This window comes from Xiphophorus hellerii, chromosome 11 (genome assembly GCF_003331165.1).
Source record: "Xiphophorus hellerii strain 12219 chromosome 11, Xiphophorus_hellerii-4.1, whole genome shotgun sequence".
Lineage (NCBI taxonomy): Eukaryota > Metazoa > Chordata > Actinopteri > Cyprinodontiformes > Poeciliidae > Xiphophorus > Xiphophorus hellerii.
This window is the reverse complement of record NC_045682.1, coordinates 3,392,587-3,410,241: the sequence shown is the minus strand read 5'-3', so window position 1 is coordinate 3,410,241 and position 17,655 is coordinate 3,392,587. Positions and strand designations below refer to the sequence as shown.

Below are 17,655 nucleotides of genomic sequence, written 5' to 3'. Positions count from 1 at the left end.
TGTTTGTGCTGCCGGTCAATCCTGGAAGAAAACAGCTTGGAGACGGCAAAGGAACGACTGCACTAAATATACAGCCGACGCAGTGAAAGTCCAGGGTTAAATCACAATATGTACAGTATGTGTGCAAGACTTGAGAATTGCTGTTCACAAATGTTCTCCATCCAATCAGTGAGCATGAACAATTTTACAAAGAAGCAGCAAAATAACTGAAATGTGCAAAGCTGGTCGGGACATAAACCTAAAAGACCCGCAGCTTAAAACGCAGAAATAGATTGTTGTGCAAAGTAATGACGGGCTGAATGTGTGTCACACTTTTCAGATTTTTATTCACAACAGTTTTGAAAATCATGTAGCAATTTCCTTCTGTTCACAATGACAATTGAACATTTTTGTGGTAGTCCATCTATAAAATTCCAAAAATACCTCAAAATGTGTAGTTATAATGTGAAGAAATTCAACTTTTTGCAAAGCACCATTCTTGCTTGTAGTCTATAATCAAAACTATTTAGCATAATAATAATTTGGTGTAAAATACAGCTTTCTTCAAACTCCAAACATACCTTAAAAATTTAATCAGTTCTAGTTTCTGAAAATAAACTCTCCTAGTGCTCTGATCTCATACTATATAATTAATTTTTCTGTTTATTTCTCTCTAAATTCCAGACTACTTTAAAGATAACATATTTATCAAAGGGATGCACATTAGTAATTCACGCTGAGACAGTTATTTATTCAACCAGTGGTTAGTATGTTTCAATATTTAATGTGCTGCAGAAAGTGATGAAGACAGAGAGAGGCTTTTTATTAGGCTTAATGGTTGACTTCATGTGTGATTTATGAAGCATAGTTTCATGCAGTGCTTTTTTTTCCCAATCAAACTATTCAGACCAGCTTTTTGGCAACAACCCAATTCTTGGAAATGCAGATGATGCACATTTAATGCTTTAGTGGCATTTCAAAGCTTGGTTTGGTAGTAAATTTGGATGGATCCACGTTCTGAAGTCTCGGATAAAACCACATGGTGTCGGACAAAACGTCTGTAGTGAGATTCATGTCTGAAACCAACCTTGGAAAGCTGCAGAATGAAATGATAAATGGAAAAATGCTTTTAAAGATACAAATGTGGACAATATCCAAAGTGTCAAAGAACAGAAGATTGTTAGCTGAACAATTCATCCCTCCTCATTCCATTGCAACAACTATCGACACTCTGCTGTCTGAGTGCCAGCTGGTTTGTCTGATGACTAATTTCCAATCTCAGCTGAAAGCTTCGGCATCCACATGTCAATACAAATGAAAATTGATATCATATTCTTTGTAACAACGAGTTGTGTGAAGGTGAAAATTGAATTTGTCACCTGCTTTCCTTTTCACGTCGAATATTTCGCTACACTGATTCACATGGGCGTATTTCCTACAAATTCAGTTCAGTTTATTTTTGCCGTAGATTTTGCTTTTCTCCAACTAGAGCCATCTTAAAATGCTTTACAAAGCAAAAAGGCTGAATTCATATCTATTTTTCCTGAATAGTACAGCATGTAGTTGCCATTTGCATCGACAGAAAAACAGAACCACAGAGTCAGGAGTACTTTCGAGAAACAAGGGGGGAAAAAATGAGCGTTTACAGCAACAACAGTCTTGTTGAATACTTTGTCTCGGAAAGAGATGCAGCGAAGGACACAAGCACTGAGTCAGCGGTATTTTCTATTAAAGTCACAGAAAAATTACACAAAATAAACTGAGGCAATATCAATGGTTCATTAAAAAAAATCTTTACAAAACAACCTTATATAAGGAGAATCCCACTTGGAGAAAATATTAAGAAATTAGAATGAACCAAATAAGTATTGGTTGCATTTGGATTTTCATTAAAATAGTACAATTATAAAGGGTTAAACTACATCATATTTTGGCTGCATGGTTTAACAGTTATTGAATCTATGTAATATTCAGGTTTCCCTTCCTGACTGGAAGTAGTAGTCTAATTTACTGAAATGCACCTGTACATTTACTGCAAGCGCTAGGTTTGATTTCTAAAGTTAATGCATATAATCCTCTTGGTGCTGTATAAATTACAAAAAGTTAAAATTAGCTACTTAGCACACACAGCAGCTGTGATGTTTACATTTGTTTTAATAACTGCAGTCGCACTGGAGACTTATTATAATACCAGTTTTGGTCTCTCCATAGTACAGAAAAACTCCTCAACAGAACTACGGTAGTTTGAATCTAATTTTGTTTCATTGCTAGTTGTGCACTAACTACTTCAGGACTTTCAGCCGCAGTGTTTTGGTCATAAGTTTAGTGTTGTCATATTTAAATTGGATCCCAGTTGTAAAACTAAAGGTAGTTTATTAGGATGTTTTCTAGTAAAGAGAGACCTTTAAAAGTCAGCAGTAGGAAGTTTAATGAAAGGTCACATTAATCTCTGACTCATGGTGAAACAGGAGGAGATGTATGGGTGGGTTCTGTTTGGCAGTGCATGATTCCTGAAAATGGATCTTAACACATGGAACCAAATCAAAGATAGGAAAAAGTAAATGTGTGCGAAAATGTATTTATTTTAGGAGAAAATTGTCTTCAGGATAAATAAATTACATAAAGAGTAAGTCATATCTTTATGTTTTGGTGCAAATTGTGACCTTCTTGTGTAAATATTTAAAATCTTTTGGCCTACAACCATCTTAGTGCTGCCCTCTTTAGAGCTACTGCGGTCAAATTTTCCTATTGGCTACAATGGAAATTACAGCTTGGTTTATTTCAGCAACACAACAGCTTTTCAATCTTGATTTAAAGGAACTCAGTGTTTCAGTTGTTTTGCAGCTTTCTGGAAGTTTGTTCCAGGATTGTAGTTGATAGAAACTGAATGCTGCTTCTCCTTGTTTGGTTCTGGTTGGAATGCAGAGCAGAACCAGAACCAGAAGACCTGAGAGGTCTGGAAGGTTGATACAAATACAGACCTGTAATGTGTTTTGGTCCTAAGCCGTTCAGTGATTTATAAACTAACATCAGTATTTTAAAGTCCATTCTCTGAGCTACAGGGAGCCAGTGGAAGGACTTCAGAACTGCAGTGATGAGTTCTACCTGGTTCCTGGTTTTAGTCAGAACGTCAGCAGCATCATTCTGGATCAGCTGCAGCTCTCTGATTTTTTGTAGGCAGACCTATGAACACACCGTTTCAGTAATCAATGAGACCACAGATAAATGCATGGATTTGTTTCTCTAGATCTTGATAAAACATTAGTCCTTTAATCCTGGAAATGTTCAGGTCAGAGTTCATCACCACACCCACATTTCAGGCCTGATCTCTAGTTTCAAGCTGCAATAACTGAAGCTGTTTTCTGACTCTAGATCGTTCCTCTTTCCCCCATCCTTACCACAGCCAGGCTTAACCCCCTTCACTCATCCGCTCATTTGGCCACGCCCTTCAGTATGTCTTGGCTCCACCCTCTTTGGTGGAATTTTTCAAAAATTGACCAGAGGCTGGACTTTGCTTTCACAGGGAGATTAGTTTCACTTCAGATGGCACCTGACTGACAACATGATGTAGACTTAAAATGTACAAAAAAAATCAATGAGAAAGTGCTGAAAAACGCTACCAGCAGAAGATGGTTAAAGTGAAAAAGATCTGTCTCACTTTAACAAAGAAAAAAAAACCCGACAACAATTGATCCCAAAACTTTGGGGAAAATACAATGTTAACCAACAAGATAAAAATAGTTTGAATGGCCTGTGCAGTGCTTCATCTAATCCAAATGACTACAAAAGAAGGTGTGTGTCCAATTCGATCTGGTTCGAAATAATACAATCACAGTTCCTGGCCAATGTCTGACCTTTCAACATGCCAGACAATGCTCAGCTTTGATCTCAGTCCCCTGGTTTTGTAACAGTTTTTCAAGAGCAATGGGCCAAACTATGGAGACACACTTCTGACCCAAGTCATATGGATAAAAATCCAGTTTTAAAGTAACTCATATCTTTAATCGTTTTCTTTTTTCAGTACTCACAAAGTAAACCGCACAATATTTCCTGATCATTTTGCATCATGAGTTCCAGATAAGCTTCAGTACACCGTGTTTTCTTCTGCTCCATGAAAGAAGAGCCCATGCAGTCCCGGGCCAGGGGTCACAGCGGGAGCAGCTATCTTTTCACTGCACTTGGCCGAGGATTTTACTGCCCTCGAAGGACACAGGAATGTCCGTGGCTTAGTTTGCTGTAGCCGGCTTGATATTTTACTGCGCCACCATGAACGCCATATCTGTGTCTCGCTGTTTGGCAGCTGCACCTCATGGCAACAAGCGGCTGCGTGGCTGCTGGGAGGAGGAAGAGGAGGAAGGTGAACAGCGTGAAGGAAAATGTTTCAAATAGACGGACGAGCAGAGAAGGAGCAGACTGGAGAAAATCTCAAGGAGCCACATCAGGTGAGTAAGGAAATCCATTTCATTCTGAGATCAGGAAAACGATTCTGAGTCTTTTTCAACAGCTCTCATCACTTCCTTGGGTCCAAATATTAGAGTTTATTTAGGCTTTAAGCTAAATGAAATCATGTCATCCTTTTAGAGGGAGAAGGGCAGTCAAATAGAATAATTAGACAAAAGTAAAAACTAAAGAAGTAGAGTTGTCTATTACAAATCGTAATGTTTGTGAAAACTTGTGCTCTAAGTCAAATCCATAAAAAAACATTGAATCAAACGAGCAGAACTATTTTAAACTTTTAAAGAAATAGTAATCTGACGTTCACATTTGTAACAATTAAACTGCTCAACAATAACAACAACAACAATAAATAAACATGTGGTTTCTAATTTTTAAAGCGTTGTGGGGATAAGTATATCAAGTAAAAACCTTGTTAAAGAAGCAAAGGTTTAAGAATTACTAGGAAATAGTACAAAAAACAGATTTGGCTTTACAGGATTACTTTTGTTCAGATTAATTTATTCTGGTAAAATTTGGTTCACAAAAGTTCACAGAAATTGCATTGTCTCATCGTGCAAAGGTGTTAATGAAAGGTTTTCTTATATTTCCACAGATCTTTGCAATATTTAATCAGAAATAATACTTTGGTGCTTCCAGACTAAATGGCTACATTTTCTTTTAATTTGGCGATCTATTTTTGAATTGCTCAACTTCACTGAGCTATGAGTCACATTTCTACTGGCATGAGCCACAAACGTTTGACAAAAATGAATCATTGGAGACTTTCTGATCCCACTATTTGCTCCTTATCTTTGACTCTGAGCTTTACGGATGTTACTTTCTTGAGATTTTATTTGCATACTCATTTTACACATTCACTTGTATTATCAATTTTGATGCATGCTTTAAGAAACGGACCTGTGCGTTGCATTATATTTGAACAGGAAGTCATGCTTGGCAGAAAGTCCTACCATGTAAAAAAGAGAAAGGAGCTGCAACTTAAAAAGTGAGTTAATTTGTGACATGTAATCAAATTAAATTTGTCAAGCTTACTTTATTTAGGTTGGTTTAGCATGACAACTTAATAAACTTAACATATTTACTTGGATAAACTTAATTTGATTACTTGTAACAAATGAACTCATTTTTTTACATTGGATCATTAGACACTTGGATTCATTTATTAAAGAAAAGTAATGGTGATATTTTAGGGTTTGGGATGGTTTTTTTTTTCACTGCTAAACTAAAAATTGGATTTATCATATTTTCTCATTGTGAGATTTTTCTACTGCATTAAAAGATTTCTCTGGCATATACAGGGTTTTACACGTCCGTTTCCTGTGTTTGGCCTTACTTTTACTAAAAATAAACTGATCAAACTGCATCTCCCAGCATTCAGCATTCAGTAGAGCAGCACTTCTATTTAATTACTTAATTAGTCTCTGAGTTATTCCTCATTATTTCACTTTATTTTATTATCAGCATTCATTAATTAGTTAAATTGATACTTTGCTTATTGTTCATTTTCTGCTTTTTGGCTCAGTAGGTCAGTTGCATGTTTATAACTATCAACATATATTGTATGTTGCATGTTGACTGTAAGGCTAAAGTATTGTATTAATAAATTCTCAAACTTTAAAGAGAAGTTGTTGGTGTGTATGCAGTGTTTGGCTAATTATTCCTGATGATCAGGACTTTAACTTTACTAATCATTTTGATAATAATACATTACTATTCATAATTATTAACAGTTACATAAGCCAAACATTGTTGGGAAACCAGGGGAAACCACCTGTAACTTTACAGTCGGAAATTCAAGCTGCGTTTCAATAACAAAGATCATTTTCTGTAAGCAATAACAAACTATGCTTAGATCCTTCTTGATATTTCAAAGGCGGTCACTAATTGCAGGGACAAGTGGTCCTGACAGCACCGGTCAGATTAGCAGGGATAATTGTTGGAGCTGTGAAAGACGATCGGCTCGCACAGCTCAGACTCTTGTTAGGTTCCAGTCAAATACAGCTGTCGGGTATCGAGGCAAAACTTTTCTTTTGTGCGTCACAGCGGAGATGGTCTGATTCCTGAAAAGTCAAACACTCTAATTTTAGCCATATCAGATGACCTGTGAAACAATAACCTGGATGAACAGACCAATATGGAATGGAGTTGAGGAGTTTTCTAAACCAGTTTCAGATTCAGATGTTGAGTATAAAGAAACCAAATTTATGATTACTGGTTCATTTTGCTTTTCGTTTTGAAATAGTCTCACAGTCAAGAATTTCTAACATGTTTGCTCCTCTTTTCTCCTACATAAAGTTCACTTTAGTTTCAGTGCCACTTTGAAAATGTATTTTTGTTTTAATGAACAAAATATTCAGGAAGCAGAATGCAAGTTTGAAGAAAAACAATCTGAAATCTCTGAGGTAGAATATCCCATCTGAGTCGAAATTGAAGGTGAAACATTGATAAACTGCAATGCATAATAATTTTAGCAAAGCAATTAAGAGCTTTAATCATTATTATTACATTATGCACTAGCATATAAACTGTTTTGGTATCGTTTCCGTCTTAAATCAAAACCAACAAAAATGAAATAAATTAATGTTTTTAACTACACATGAAGTGTGATAAACAAGGCAGAACAAATATGAAAATAGTATGATTTTCAATGCTAAAACAAAAATATCAAATACATAGATAAATCATTTACACCCGCTGAATTTTATTCCTTTTCCCTGTTCCAACCACAAACTTCACTAAGTGGGATTTTATGTGACACAGCAACACAAAGCAGCACTTATTTATGACATGGCAGGAAAACGAGATGCTTTATGAATACAAATCAGAACTTAGTCCCATGTATTTGCATTCAGTCTCGCGGCATCACTTCCTTTTATTGCAATGACGTCTTCTACTCTTTAGGGGCACAGCTCCACCAGCTATTCACGTCTGCAGAGTAAAACTTTTCCCCATTCTTCTTTGCAGAATAGCACAAACTGAGTCAGATTGGATGAACCGGATCTCATTCTTCCACGCTTGCTGTGTCCTGTTCATTTCTTCAAGCTTGAGCTATTGTTTTATAACCTCAACAATAAGTTGTTCCAGAGTGTTCTGCTGTGTTGTTTGGTCGTCATTATGATGTTTGATGACTGTTTCCTGTATTTATATTGAAATTATATTGCACACAAGTTGACTCTATATGTGACCTCAAGGTGTTATTAGTTGCATTGGATTTTATTTAGGGACATGAGGTTAAAAGGGGCAGAAAGCCCCTTTCTGCACGTCCACTTTCTGGGTGCTTTAATATGGAGCTAAATTAAGGCCATAAATTTGTTAAAAATAATAATTATAATCATTTGAAACTGAAAAAAAGATTTGAAACTGAAAAATTATCTTAAAACTGAAAAAAAAAAATTGAAGCTAAAAAAAGATGTGAATCTGAAGCTGTGCGTTTTTGCAGATGATAGAAGCACTATGAAGCAGTGAAGAAGCTCTATTTTTTTGATCGACTTATCTCTCTCATTAAACTGTCACCACATAGTGACAGATTTAATAAGTATGGATTTATTTCTGAAGTTACGTACTACAGCTGTAATCTTGAGAAATGTTGAAAACTATGAATCACTCCTTTTCCATTTTATATGATGTGTTGGCACATCACATAAATCCCAATAAAATACGTTGTCACTTTCCTAAAATAATGGTCCAAAGTCAAAAATCAGTTTAGGAAAGAAGTGACAAAGACCATTATTTTAGGAAGGTGACAACACTGGGGGGATGGAGGGGTGTTCTCATACAAACTTTGTCTAGCTGTAAAGAGCGAACCTGTTTACCTGCAGAAACAGAGCAAACCTGAATGTTTCTGTCCTGTAAAGTTGCTGCTGCCGGTGTTGACAGTCAGACTTTTAACTGCAGTCCTGTTCTGCTCCTCAAGCTGTAAACAGAGTGACACCGAGCTCCTGGCACCACCGGTTGCTGTCTCGTGAGCCTTGGAGGATCTAAAGTGAGTGACAAAAAATCCGACGTGTTGTCAGGAGGAGAGTCTTCCTCGCTGCTGATTTACAGTACAGGAGAGGCAGCTGGGCCGGCCGGCCAGCCGGGGCACGGGGGCCCAGATCCGTTTCCAGGAGAGGGAGGAGGACAAACCTTTCCAGGGAATGCACAACGCTCCTTCACGTTATCATCTATAAAAAGCGAAGCTGCTCTGCACCTTGAAAAAACTAAACAAAACATATTTAAAACACTTTACTATGCACCAGAGCAGTTGAAAACTATTTAAAAGCAAAACTGTTAAGCTGCCAGAAAGGCACATAAAAGTAATGCAGGGGAGGGGACGAAAAGCAGAAGAGAAACAACATGGAGAAAGAAACCTCCGCTCTGACTGGCATGTGGGCTATTTGTGGAAGAGGAACGGAGGAAGGCTTTAATTGCATGAAGATACATTAGAAGCTCTGACAGGTGGAACAGTGATGGACCAGAGAGCACTGTGAATCAATATGCTCTGTCTGGTGAGACAGCCACATCCAGTTCAATGTCATTTAACAGGATGCAATTAAACTGAAGGGAAAATGTTTAGTGTGAAATAAGAAAATGAAAGCTTAAATATGCACAGAAAAAAGAATAAGTGAGACAAAAAGACAAATTTACAAAAAAAAAGTCAATATGGCAGTCTTTCAGCAATTCCAGCATAAATGTAGATCTTTTTTTGTTTTGTTTTTGTATTCTCATGATAACCTAATAAATTACATGTTAGATACAATAACAAAGTTCTCATAAGTGGTCTCAGACATTTATACATGACATATAAGTAGTAAGATTGACATCAGGCTGCATTATGTCTGTCGTAGGAGGTCAATGTTTCTGAGTTTCCAGTCAGAAAAACAAAAGGCAGTGTAGTCACTGAGAGAGTCAGAGATTTCCAAGCAGATCTGCAGAAATAAAAGATTTATCAGCTGTTTGAAGGCTTGTATCTCACCAAAGCAGCAGCACATCTAACACTGTCAGATATTTATTCACAAATATGCTTTTGTGGAATCGAATGCACAAACTTTTAAAGAAATATGTTCTGAACTTGTATGACTGTTAGTTGTTGTGATCAAAACAATCCTATTATTGAAGTAATTCTCTAAATTTCCCAACTAGAACCTTCTCAATCCGGACGTTTTGGAAGGGGATTCGGGATTTCAAAGTCATTTAATCACACAAACATAAAGTTTTCTTTCTATTTTTCAGGTGTTATTGAAGTTCTGGCGGACATGGAACAAAGTGGGACAAAGTTCTGGGTGTGAACAGTTGAGCTATGGGAAAAAATGATGACAAAGATTCTTGGAGTGGTAAAGATTTTCTGTCTCAAAGTTAGTCTTGCAGTTGTTTTTTTATAAGTCTTTTCCAGAGGCACACCACTTTGAATTGTTTATGATGTAATTCAGATTTAAATGGACATATTAGCTACAAAATCCCACCTGAGCAAAGAAAATTCAAGGGATTCAGAATTATTTGCTGTAATTTATGCTTCAAAACTTTATATGAGCTTAACTGTCTGGCTTAAAGATGCAGTAACTGTTTCCAATCTATTTAATGTAAAAAAAATAAAAATATTTTTTTTTTTCTGTCTTCTTGTAGGCATGAGGAAGTTTAAATCAGACTTAAAGTCTGGAAGCTCCAAGAAGACACAACAGCCCATCCTGGACATTTTCAAATCGGTAAAATAAAGTTTTTTCAATCTGAAATCAAGAGTCAAAAATGCAGTAAGACTGAGAGGAGGGGCCTTTCATAGTTATTTAGAACTTCTAACTATTATAGCTTTATTTTCCTCTTTATAACTAAATGTATCACCAGAATGTCTAATTTTCTAAGTAAGTTTAACTGATTTTTAAAGGAAAAATCAGGCAGGCAACACAAAAAATGTACTTTTCAGCAGCTGGATTCTTATTTTCATGACAGTCAGTAGCTTTTCTTTTTCATTTATACATCTTAAACTGTAACAAACTGAATGAAGGTTATAAACCTCTTCATTTGGGGTTAAATTTTGTTCTTTGATGACTTTTAATAAATTTCCTTCTTGCTGCATTTGCCCGACAGACTAAAAACACCTCAGTCCAACTTGAGTCGGCGTCTTTCCATGACAGCAGGCCCATTGCTGCAGACGATGGACCAAAGGAAACTCGGCAAAGAGAGACCAGACAGAACGATGACGATGGAAACCTGGACTATCACATCGGCCTTGTGTTGGAAGACAGATGTGCGCAGCACTGATTTTCACCTTCTAAATATTTCTTTTGCAGTTTCAGTCTAAGTGTATGAACTTGAAATACAAAAGCACACATGCATCCTGCCCATGAACAGCATCATGATTTGGGGTAAAACGCCTCAAAATTTCCAGATATATGAAGGAAAACTTCAGTTAGAAATGATGAAAAGCAGACATACACTTACGCAAAATAAATGGATGACATAGAATAGAATAGAATTCAACTTTATTGTCATTGCACTGTCACAAGTACAAGCAACGAGATGTAGTTTGCATCTATCCAGAAGTGCTCTACGAGATATAAATATTTATTTACAGATGTACAAGACTATGTATGTATGGACTATAAGGGGTTATAGCAAAGAGATATTGATATTGTGTATACATATAAATATAAATATGGGAGCTATATGCGCAGATTATACAGATTATACAGAATATACAAGAATGTTAGGGAATGGATTATATACGTATATAATACAAGAAATAGAAATGCATTGGAGAGGAATACAATGTATAACAACTGTTGTGGAGAAACAAAGTGAACTTAACAAGAAAAATATCAGCTTGGCATGCACAAGAGAGACTCTTAAAATGACAACTTTAAGAAAACAAAATAAATGAAAACTCTCTGGTTGTTCTTACCAGATGAAATTTCTTCCACGCTGGGAGAAGGCGCTTTTGGGAAAGTAGTGGAGTGTATTGACAGACACAGGTAAGCATGCGTGCTGATCAGGGCTCAACGGTAATCATCCAAACGTGTCTTACTTAGTCGCTCTCGCTTAGGCCACTGCAGGAGAAATGAACGCTTACATACTGTATTTCTGTCATTTTGTCTGTGCACACTTTCCACAGAGGTCAGCGTGTGGCTGTAAAAATTGTGAAGAAGTTTGAGAGTTTCTGTAAAGTTGCGAGATCAGAGATCACCGTGCTTGAGGAGATCAACGGCCTGGACGACGACAACAGATTGTGAGGAACTCACTTTGAACCAGTTGGTTTATTTTCTGTTTTAGAGTCAAAACTAGTGACTTTTAGACAACTGAGTCCTTCAGTCATAAAGGTAGGTTAAGTCCTTGTGTATTCCTCTGTCCTGGTAGCCCCTGTGTGAGGATGTTGGACTGGTTCAAGCATAAATCCCACATCTGCATTGTTCTGGAGCGTCTCGGTCCCAGCACCTTCGACTTCCTGCGACAGAACGACTTCGTCCCTTTCAGTGTGGAGCAGATCCGACACGTAGCCTTCCAGATCTTCAGAGCGGTCAGCTGTAAGTTCACATGGTGAATCCTGTAAAACTTCTAACCCTGAATATTGGTATGCTGATGGTTGTGGACGTGACCTCTGAACAAAGTACTGACTGTCACATCGCTTCCCGTAGCATGAATCCAAATTAAAATTGTTGTCAAGATGTCGATTTTTAACCAATATTTGCCTGTGGATAAAACTGTAAAACATATTAAATCAAATTAAAACTTTAGACTTTTTTTAAAATAAATTGTGGCACAGTTGTTTGCACTTGCTTTGAAACAAGAAGGTCTTGGGTTTGAATCATGTGGTTGTATTTTTTCGCTGCACAGTCTGGCTTCCTCCCACCGTTCAGAAGGCCGTCAACTGAAAACTTTAAATTGAATTTAGTTGAGAGTCTGTGCATTGACAGTTGTTTGCTGTGGGTTTTTTGGTTTTGTTTTGTAGAAGACAACAAATGGATGAAAGGACTCATGTACTGTATAAGAAATGAAAGGAATGACACTACAGTAGACCCCTGCCTATTTGTGATTCGGTGTTTGCAGATTCTCTTCTTTCATTATTTTGTTGTTTATTGAACGCTAAACATTTCAAACAAAATGACAGTAATACAATTTATCCTAAATGTATTAAAACCAAGCTGTTGTCGCTAATCCCCATGGATAACATGGTTCTCTGCATGTCAGTTGTTAGTTAAATGTACAAATTTCTCGTCTTTTGAATGAAAACTCACTTTGCAGCGCTTAAGCAAAACTTGAAAAATTTGAGTTAGGATATATGCACACATTTTATTTTTTTCTGTTCCACAGTTCTGCACCGTAACAAGCTGACCCACACAGACCTGAAGCCTGAGAACATTCTGTTTGTCAGCTGTGACTGCAACACGGAGTACAGCCAACAGACGGTAAAGAGTTTCCTAAAAACACCACAACTGTGATATTCATGTAAAGTTTGACCTGGGTGTGACATTTTGGTCTGTGTGTGCGTGCCCACGTGCGTGTGTGGGGGTGGGTGTGTGTGTGTGGGGTGTCTGGGGGTGTGTGTGTGTGTCAGAACTGTAAGCATACAAAACCAAGGAGTCTAGACATAAAGGTTGTGGATTTTGGCACCGCTACCTTTGACCACCAACACCATGAGACTCTGGTGTCGACACGGCACTACAGAGCACCAGAGGTCATACTAGGTATGCTCACAACGCAAATCCTTAATTAAAAACTAAATTATTTCAGGAGCGAGTGTTTTTAAAGACATCAATGTGTTTGTGTTCAGATCTGGGCTGGAACCAGTCATGTGACGTGTGGAGTCTGGGCTGCGTTCTCATCGAGTATTACCTCGGACGAACACTGTTCCCTGTAAAGAAGCACAAACACACAAACTCAAGTAATCTTCAAAACAGAAAGTTTTATTTAAACATTTATTTGTATTACTTCAGAGTCATGACTGTGGAGAACATCTGGCCATGATGGAGAGGGTCCTGGGACCGATTCCACCCCACCTTCTGAAACAGACCAGGTCCAGTAGACATCCTGTCCAGTATGACACAGTCATTGTTTTCTGCTGTATTTGAACATTTCATCCACTGACAAAAAGTGTTTTAAATGTTCAAAATCTGACTTAAGCTGCTTAAAAATGATTTTAAGAGATCTTTTTTGGCAATTTTGGGAAATCACTTGAAGTTTTTGCAGCTATTTTTTGTGCTATTTTATGCAGATGATAACTTTTTAATGCTCAAATTTCAACAAGATAACAATAATCAATATATAATGATTGTATTGTTTGTAACTCTTGTTTTCTAACAGTTGCTAAGACCAGCAAACATCATTCTCTCGATGTAGTCATGCTAGCTGATGCACAAAAGCCCTCGCAGTGCATATTTTAACTGATGTCTGTCTATTATTGATGTTGAATTACTACAAGCTACATTTGTCTGACATGCAGGAAGAAGAAGTTTGTTAAAAATGAGCGTTTGAACTGGAATGATGCGAGTTCCTCTGAAGATGATATTCGGAAACACTGCCAGCCTCTGACGGTAAAACAAAGATTTATTTTTTGCCCCCGTCTAACGCAGTTACATACGACACACAGGTAGGCAGTTTTTGTAATTGTTCCAGGAAGAAATTTTCAATGAATATTTTATTAAACGGATAATGTTAGGTACAACACAAAGTAATTCAAGTAAGTAAGTAAAACCTTACTTATGTAGCACCTTTCAAGATAAATATCACAGTATTTCAAAAGTTTTCATTTTAACAAAGCAAGTAGAGCTACAAACATCCACCAACTTTATACTCAAAAATATTAATCAAACTTAATGGTTTTTGAAGAAAATCTTTTTTCTACATTACTTCATTAAAATGTTAGATTTTACATCTATCGCCAATGAGGTAAAAGTAAAATAACCTCATTTCTGTGTGTTTTTAATCATGTAGATAATTATAGGCACCTGAATATTTTGATTATTTTTGGCTGGCAGTGCAAAACATTTGAACGCTGCTGTTCTGTACTATCTGTGCTGGTGAGTTTTGTGAAGCAATAAATCCTGGTATTATTTTGAATATGTGTATATGTTGTTAGTTTATAAATAACTGAACGGCTTAGCACCACAATACATTAAAGATCTGTTGTTGTTGTTGTTGTTGTATCAACCTACCAGACCTCTCAGGTCTTCTGGTTCTGGTTCTGGGGATGCAGAGCAGACCAGAACCAGAACCAAACGAGGAGAAGCAGCATTCAGCTTCTATGGACCACAAATCTGGAACAAACTTACAGAAAACTGTAAAACAACTGAAACACTGACTTCCTTTAAATCTCAATTAAAAACCAGCCTGTTTAGAATTGTATTTTAAATGTAATCAATTATGAATTTAACGATGGAACTTGACTTAATGTAAAGTTTTGATTGTTGATTCTGTGTTGCATGACTTTGTGTTTATGATGTAAAGCACTTTTGAAATGCTTTGCTTCTGAAACGTGCTATACAAATAAAATTTGATTGACTTGATTGATCGGTTGATTGATATGTCACTCTTTAGCAGACTTTGGACTAAGTAAATCTTCATCCGTGCAGACATGTTGAAAACAACCTGTGACAGTCTGGGTTTGCTGGAAATCAGGTGTGACTATCAAAAATAAACTGAAATCTATGATGTAATTCAAACATTTAAACATTCCCACAGTGAGAGACAACATACTGTAATAAAAGTATGGCTCCATTTCTTGGCTGGACTGAGAACCAATCCTTAAACTGACAGTAATTGCTTTGTTTAAATACATCAGCTGATTGCCTGCAGCTTTAAATTCACAAGAAGAAAAAAAATCTTTGTTTATTGTTTATTTTAGCAGTACATGAGAACAAACAGTGAGGAGGAGAAGCAGCTGTTTGACCTGCTGGGCTGCATGCTGGAGTACGACATCAGCAGGCGGATCACTCTGGAAGAAGCGCTGTGGCATCCGTTCTTCTGCCCACTGAGAACACAGCAGCAACCGCAGCAGCAACCGCAGCAGCAACCGGAGCAGCAACCAGAGCAGCAACCAGAGCAGCAACCGGAGCAGCAACCGGAGAAGCAACCGCAGCAGCAACCGCAGCAGCAACCAGAGCAGCAACCGGAGAAGCAACCGCAGCAGCAACCGGAGCGAAGCTAACGAGAACGCAGTCTTGGTCTACCTCACCCAAGAAATGGTTGTTACATGTGGTTTAGTTGTGTTTGTGAGAGCATTCCTGTTTATATTGCCCTGCAGCTGTTCCACATTCATTTAATCAGTTTCGCCTGTTCCTACTGAGCTCTATTGTCATATCACACACTAGCTGTGTTTCTTTTACAAATGAGCCCAAAACTTTGTCAATAAAAAACACTTTTTTTTTTTTTTTTTAGTTTTGGTGTTCCCATTAAATAAGAAATGATTTCATGTTGTCTTTTTCTTGTTTGCACCAATGTTAACATCCGGTTGTTGATCATGTGGCTCTTGTGATGTGAAAAAAGTGTTTCCATTGTAGATTTGTGAAATCAACCAATTGTGATACAATTACCTCACTCGAGTGTCAAAACTTCTTTTTTTTCTAATCAAAAATCAAGTTTTTCAAAATTGCTCTGTTTTCATTAAGCAAATGAATTTTCAAAATATTGAACTGTGCAATTTTCAGTGGAAAAGCAGCCAGTGTGTTGTTACCACACACGTTTCTTTCCTCACATCTTTCTAAACTACTCTTGTTTTCCCTCCAGTTTCATGAGTTTTGTTTGCTTATATTTATGATTAAAATTAATTTTCACTGCCTACCTTTTGCTTGGTTTTGGGTTCTGCTAATCAACAACAACAAAAAATAACGTTAAAGAAAATTGGCAAAACAGTGTCAAAAAGTTGTATGTATTTCGCTCTAACTGTCTGTATTAACAGAAAAAATGGTGTGAAGTACATCACTTAGTGACTATCACTTGAATTTAGAAAATAAAACAAATTAACTTCTGAATCATATTCTGGCTAATTAAATGTATTGTCTTTTGAGATATACGTAACTGCACTATGACGAGAAACTGAAGGGTGAAGCATGTAAGGAGAGCGGAAACTGTGGCGCCATCTGGTGGAAAAATAATGATAATTCTTTAACATGTTCATCCAACCCTGTTTCGTTATGCTGCGCTGGCGTCTACTTCCAGCAGGCATTTTCTAAAATAAAAAAGAAAGAGAATTATTATGTATGAATTAAGCTTAATTTCATTTTAAAAAATGTTTTAAGATGAGTTTCCTTAAAATACATAATTTATTATATTGACAGAAAAAATAGCACCCAAAACATGAGTTACAGCCAGATAATAAGTAAATTATTTCTCTAACATAGCAAAGCTATGATACTGTTTTTTACTCTGTAAAATTGCTGTAGTTGTCTAGCCATTTTTAGTGAGATCATGCAAATATATTAGAAGTAATTATATTAATAATAATATATAATTCATGCGTGAAACACAGAAAATGATGCAATAGCAGATGGACAAATCCAAACTACATTTATTTAAAGTTTTAAACTGCAGTGGTTGTTTAAGAAACAATTTCTAGATGCTCAAAGGTGCTGCATTCATCTGTTCAAACAATTATATGCAAGATGGAAACATCCATCCAGTCAGGAAGGAGACAGGTTCTCTGTCCCAGAATTGAGCGTGGTTTGGTCTGAAATGTTCAAATTAATGGACGTTTATGGCAGGAGGAGCTGGTGCACTTCATGAAATAGATTGCATCCTGTGGAAAGAACATGTAGAATTATTGAAGCAACATCACAGGACATCAACCAGGAAGTTAAGGCTCATGTCCAAATGAGTCCAAATCAGGGGTCTCAAACTCCAGGCCTCGAGGGCCGCAGTCCTGCAGTTTTTAGATGTGCCACAGGTACAAAACACTGGAATGAAATGGCTTAATTATGTCCTCCTTGTGTAGATCAGTTCTCCAGAGCCTTAATGACCTAATTATTCTGTTCAGGTGTGGTGCAGCAGAGGCACATCTAAAAGTTGCAGGACTGCGGCCCTTGAGGACTGGAGTTTGAGACCCCTGGTCCAAATGGGCAATTAACCTGAGCATACAGCCAAAGTGGTTGCAAAGTGGCTTAAAGAGTCAATGCTTCGGCTATCACAAACCCCTGATCTCAGTTCTGTAGAGATCGACCCAGTTACAGCAGTTCTGTCAAGAGGAACGGATCAGAACTCCGGCAAGTTATTGTTAGAAGCTTGAAGGAAACTCAAAACGTTTGACCTGAGTTATGC

At 37.1% G+C, this 17,655-nt stretch overlaps 1 protein-coding gene across 7 annotated transcripts; it reads left to right on the top strand.

Annotated features, from left to right (window-relative positions):
• Positions 1-4,269: 4,269 nt before the first annotated feature.
• Positions 4,270-16,378, top strand: LOC116727853 (dual specificity protein kinase CLK1-like). Of its 7 annotated transcripts, none has more exons than XM_032575498.1 (15): positions 4,270-4,421; positions 8,351-8,419; positions 9,264-9,378; positions 9,649-9,770; positions 10,039-10,118; positions 10,498-10,657; positions 11,315-11,381; positions 11,522-11,635; positions 11,764-11,930; positions 12,718-12,812; positions 12,962-13,091; positions 13,178-13,260; positions 13,341-13,420; positions 13,847-13,937; positions 15,248-16,378. In XM_032575498.1, exons 4-15 carry the CDS (start codon positions 9,716-9,718, stop codon positions 15,548-15,550), a joined length of 1,425 nt encoding a protein of 474 aa, XP_032431389.1. In that variant the 5' UTR covers positions 4,270-4,421; positions 8,351-8,419; positions 9,264-9,378; positions 9,649-9,715; the 3' UTR covers positions 15,551-16,378. The 7 variants fall into 7 exon arrangements, with proteins under 7 accessions (XP_032431389.1, XP_032431390.1, XP_032431392.1 ...); XM_032575502.1 differs by having other exon boundaries at positions 4,271-4,421; positions 9,649-9,749; XM_032575499.1 differs by lacking the exon at positions 8,351-8,419.
• Positions 16,379-17,655: the final 1,277 nt, after the last annotated feature.